Source organism: Pituophis catenifer, unplaced genomic scaffold, assembly GCF_029215685.1.
Source record: "Pituophis catenifer annectens isolate HBS135680 unplaced genomic scaffold, rPitCat1.0.hap2 SCAF_8, whole genome shotgun sequence".
NCBI lineage: Eukaryota > Metazoa > Chordata > Lepidosauria > Squamata > Colubridae > Pituophis > Pituophis catenifer.
Window position 1 is genome coordinate 17327727 of NW_027256888.1, and position 3115 is coordinate 17330841.

At 40.5% G+C, this 3115-nt stretch overlaps 1 protein-coding gene across 1 annotated transcript; it reads left to right on the plus strand.

Moving 5' to 3' along the window:
* Window positions 1-1168: 1168 nt before the first annotated feature.
* On the plus strand, window positions 1169-2426 carry NPY1R (neuropeptide Y receptor Y1). Its single transcript, XM_070948727.1, has 2 exons — window positions 1169-1864; window positions 1971-2426. The coding sequence occupies exons 1-2, from the start codon at window positions 1169-1171 to the stop codon at window positions 2424-2426; spliced, it is 1152 nt and encodes a 383-aa protein (XP_070804828.1).
* Window positions 2427-3115: the final 689 nt, after the last annotated feature.

Sequence of the window (3115 nt, forward strand, 5' to 3'; positions counted from 1 at the left end):
AAACATTTATAGAAGTGGATTAATCTTTGACGATCCAGCTAGACCACGGTGTCAAACTCAAGGCCCGTGGGCTGAATCCAGCCCACAGGGTGATTAGATCTGGTCCATGGGCCAGCCTGGAAACAGCAAAGGACCATCCCATGGTGCCTCTGTCAGTAAAATTGAGCTTGCGGGGACCACACGCAGCTCCCCCTGCACCCCATTTTTACTGGCAAAGGGCTAGCAAAACAAACAAAACAAAACAAAAAGAGAAATGTTTCCCCTTTTGCATTTGAGCATGCAAGAAGGAAATGGAAAGGAGAAAGGGAAAGAGGAAAGAAAGAAAAAGAAGAAAGATGGGAATAGAGCAAAATAGAAGAAAAAATAAGGAAAGAGGGGAAGGAAAAAGAAAGGAGAATGAAGAGGGAGGGAGGGAGGGAGCGAGGAAGAGAGATTATAGAGAGTGAGTGAGGGTCTCAGGGAAGTCCTGCCTTAGCCCCCTGACACAAATGACATTGAGCTGACCATGCCCACCATGGCCATGGTCACCCCTGCTACCCCCCCTCCCGGTACTCTGAGGTGAAACACAACCCTGATGCGGCCATCAATGAAATCGAGCTTGACACCCCTGAGCTAGGCTATTGTTTGAAAATCCTAAGAGACTTCCCCTCAAGAGGATTTGCTCTTGTTGAACCTTAATCTGGTAACACTTTCCGACTTTAGGCTTAATAAATTCTAATTAAGTACAATAACAACAATACGACTTTTCTCTAGATGCTTTAGGGAGAACAGAGTGGGAATTGAACCAATTTATTTTATGAAAATTAATACCTTAATCCTATAGTCCGTTCATGATGTTAATTCATCTATTGTTCTTGGTGTTATTACTCTTTCATAACTGAAAATAATGACATATTGATATCAACAAAATACTCTAAGGGCAGTCTTCTGAGTAAATGCCTACATAATTCTCTCTTGGTATAACCTTAAAACATTAATATGTGAACATTCCACTTTTTTTGCAGATCCTTCAAGATTATGAATGGCATGAACATTTCTGCTGCACCTTTTGTTGGCCACCTGCGGTTTGGGTAATGAGAAGAAAAAAAAATCGACTTCTTGAGAGAAAGCTATTGAACAGCCAATTAGTCTGTTGCTCAGAGTGATCTCAGATAGAGAAGAATCCAATATGAATACATCACTTCTCTCCCTCACAGGAAATAATTCTATTCAAAATAACTCCAATGAGGCTCCTGGTCTCTTTCATTTCCAGGACATTGACTGTCATGTGCCTTTGGCAATGGTATTCACCTTGGCCTTGGCTTATGGAATTGTTATCCTCCTTGGCATTTCTGGAAATCTGGCATTAATTATTATAATCTTGAAGCAAAAAGAAATGCACAATGTGACCAACATTCTCATTGTCAATCTGTCCTTTTCAGACCTCCTAATAACTATCATGTGTCTTCCTTTCACATTTGTATATACTCTAATGGACCACTGGGTTTTTGGGGAGACCATGTGCAAACTTAATCCTTTTGTGCAGTGTGTCTCTGTCACAGTCTCTGTTTTTTCCTTGGTCCTCATAGCTATTGAACGCCATCAGTTGATTATAAACCCTCGCGGCTGGAGGCCTAATAACAGACATGCCTATGTTGGAATTGCCACCATCTGGATCCTAGCAATAGCCTCATCTCTGCCTTTCCTAGTATACCATGTTTTAACCGATGAACCTTTCGTTAATATAACCATAGAGGACTACAAGGGAAAATATGTATGCATGGATTCATTTCCATGGGAGTCAGCCAGATTGTCCTACACTACTATTCTCTTGGTCATACAATACTTGGGGCCCCTTTGTTTTATATTCATTTGCTACTTAAAGGTAAGGAAGTGTTTCTTTTGTCACATATCTTGCATGTTTTTTGTTCTTATCAAAATGGCACCACTCGGATAATACAGTGTTATTATTGAATTCTTATTTTCCACAGATCTATATTCGATTAAAAAGAAGATGCAACATGGTGGATAAGATGAGGGATAATAAATACCGGTCTACCGAAACAAAAAGGATCAATATTATGCTGATCTCGATTGTGGTGGCATTTGCCGTGTGTTGGCTGCCACTCACCATCTTCAATACGGTCTTTGACTGGAATCATGAAATTCTCCCTGCAGCCTGCAGCCATAATCTGCTCTTTTTAATCTGTCACCTTACAGCTATGATCTCGACCTGTGTGAATCCCATCTTCTACGGATTCCTCAACAAGAACTTTCAACGGGATCTACAGATTTTCTTTCATTTCTGTAATTTCCACACCAGAGTCGATGACTATGAAACAATAGCCATGTCTACAATGCACACAGATATTTCAAAGACTTCCCTGAAGCAAGCCAGCCCTCTCACTTTTAAAAAATTTAATGAGCATGCTGATGAAAAAATATAGCTGCTGTGTCATGACTGACATGGTTTCATGAACGAACACCAGATTTTAAAGAGGCTTATTTTTCTTCCACCAACTCTGAAATGTCACTTTCATGTTTCTGCTGTTGCTGATTTTTTTTGTTGCATGTTTGCTATTTTTAAATGAAGAGTTCTTTCTAATATTATAGAGTATATTGACACTTTTGCTGCCTGAAATGGAATTTCTTTTTGCCCCTATTTCTGCTTTCATATATTTATCAATTATTATTTAAGAGTATTCCTTTTACTGAATATATATCAGTGGTGAAATCCAATTTTTTTTTACTACTGGTTCTGTGGGCCCGGCTTGGTGGGCGTGGCAGGAGAAGGATACTGCAAAATCCCCATTCCCTCCCCATTTCTGGGGGAAGGATATTGCAAAATCTCCATTGCCACCCCCCTCTGGGGCCAGCCAGAGGTGGTATTTGCCGGTTCTCCGAACTGCTCAAAATTTCCGCTACCTGTTCTCCAGAACCTGTCAGAACTTGCTGGATTTCACCCCTGATACACACACCCACACACCCACACCCACACCCACACCTAGAGAGAGAGAGAGCGCACACACAATATATGCTATTAATACTTTTTTCCCAATTCAATTGTATTCAGTTACTGGAGACGGCTTAGACACATCCTTGCAGTTTTTATATAGAATTAAAAATTCTGAGAGAA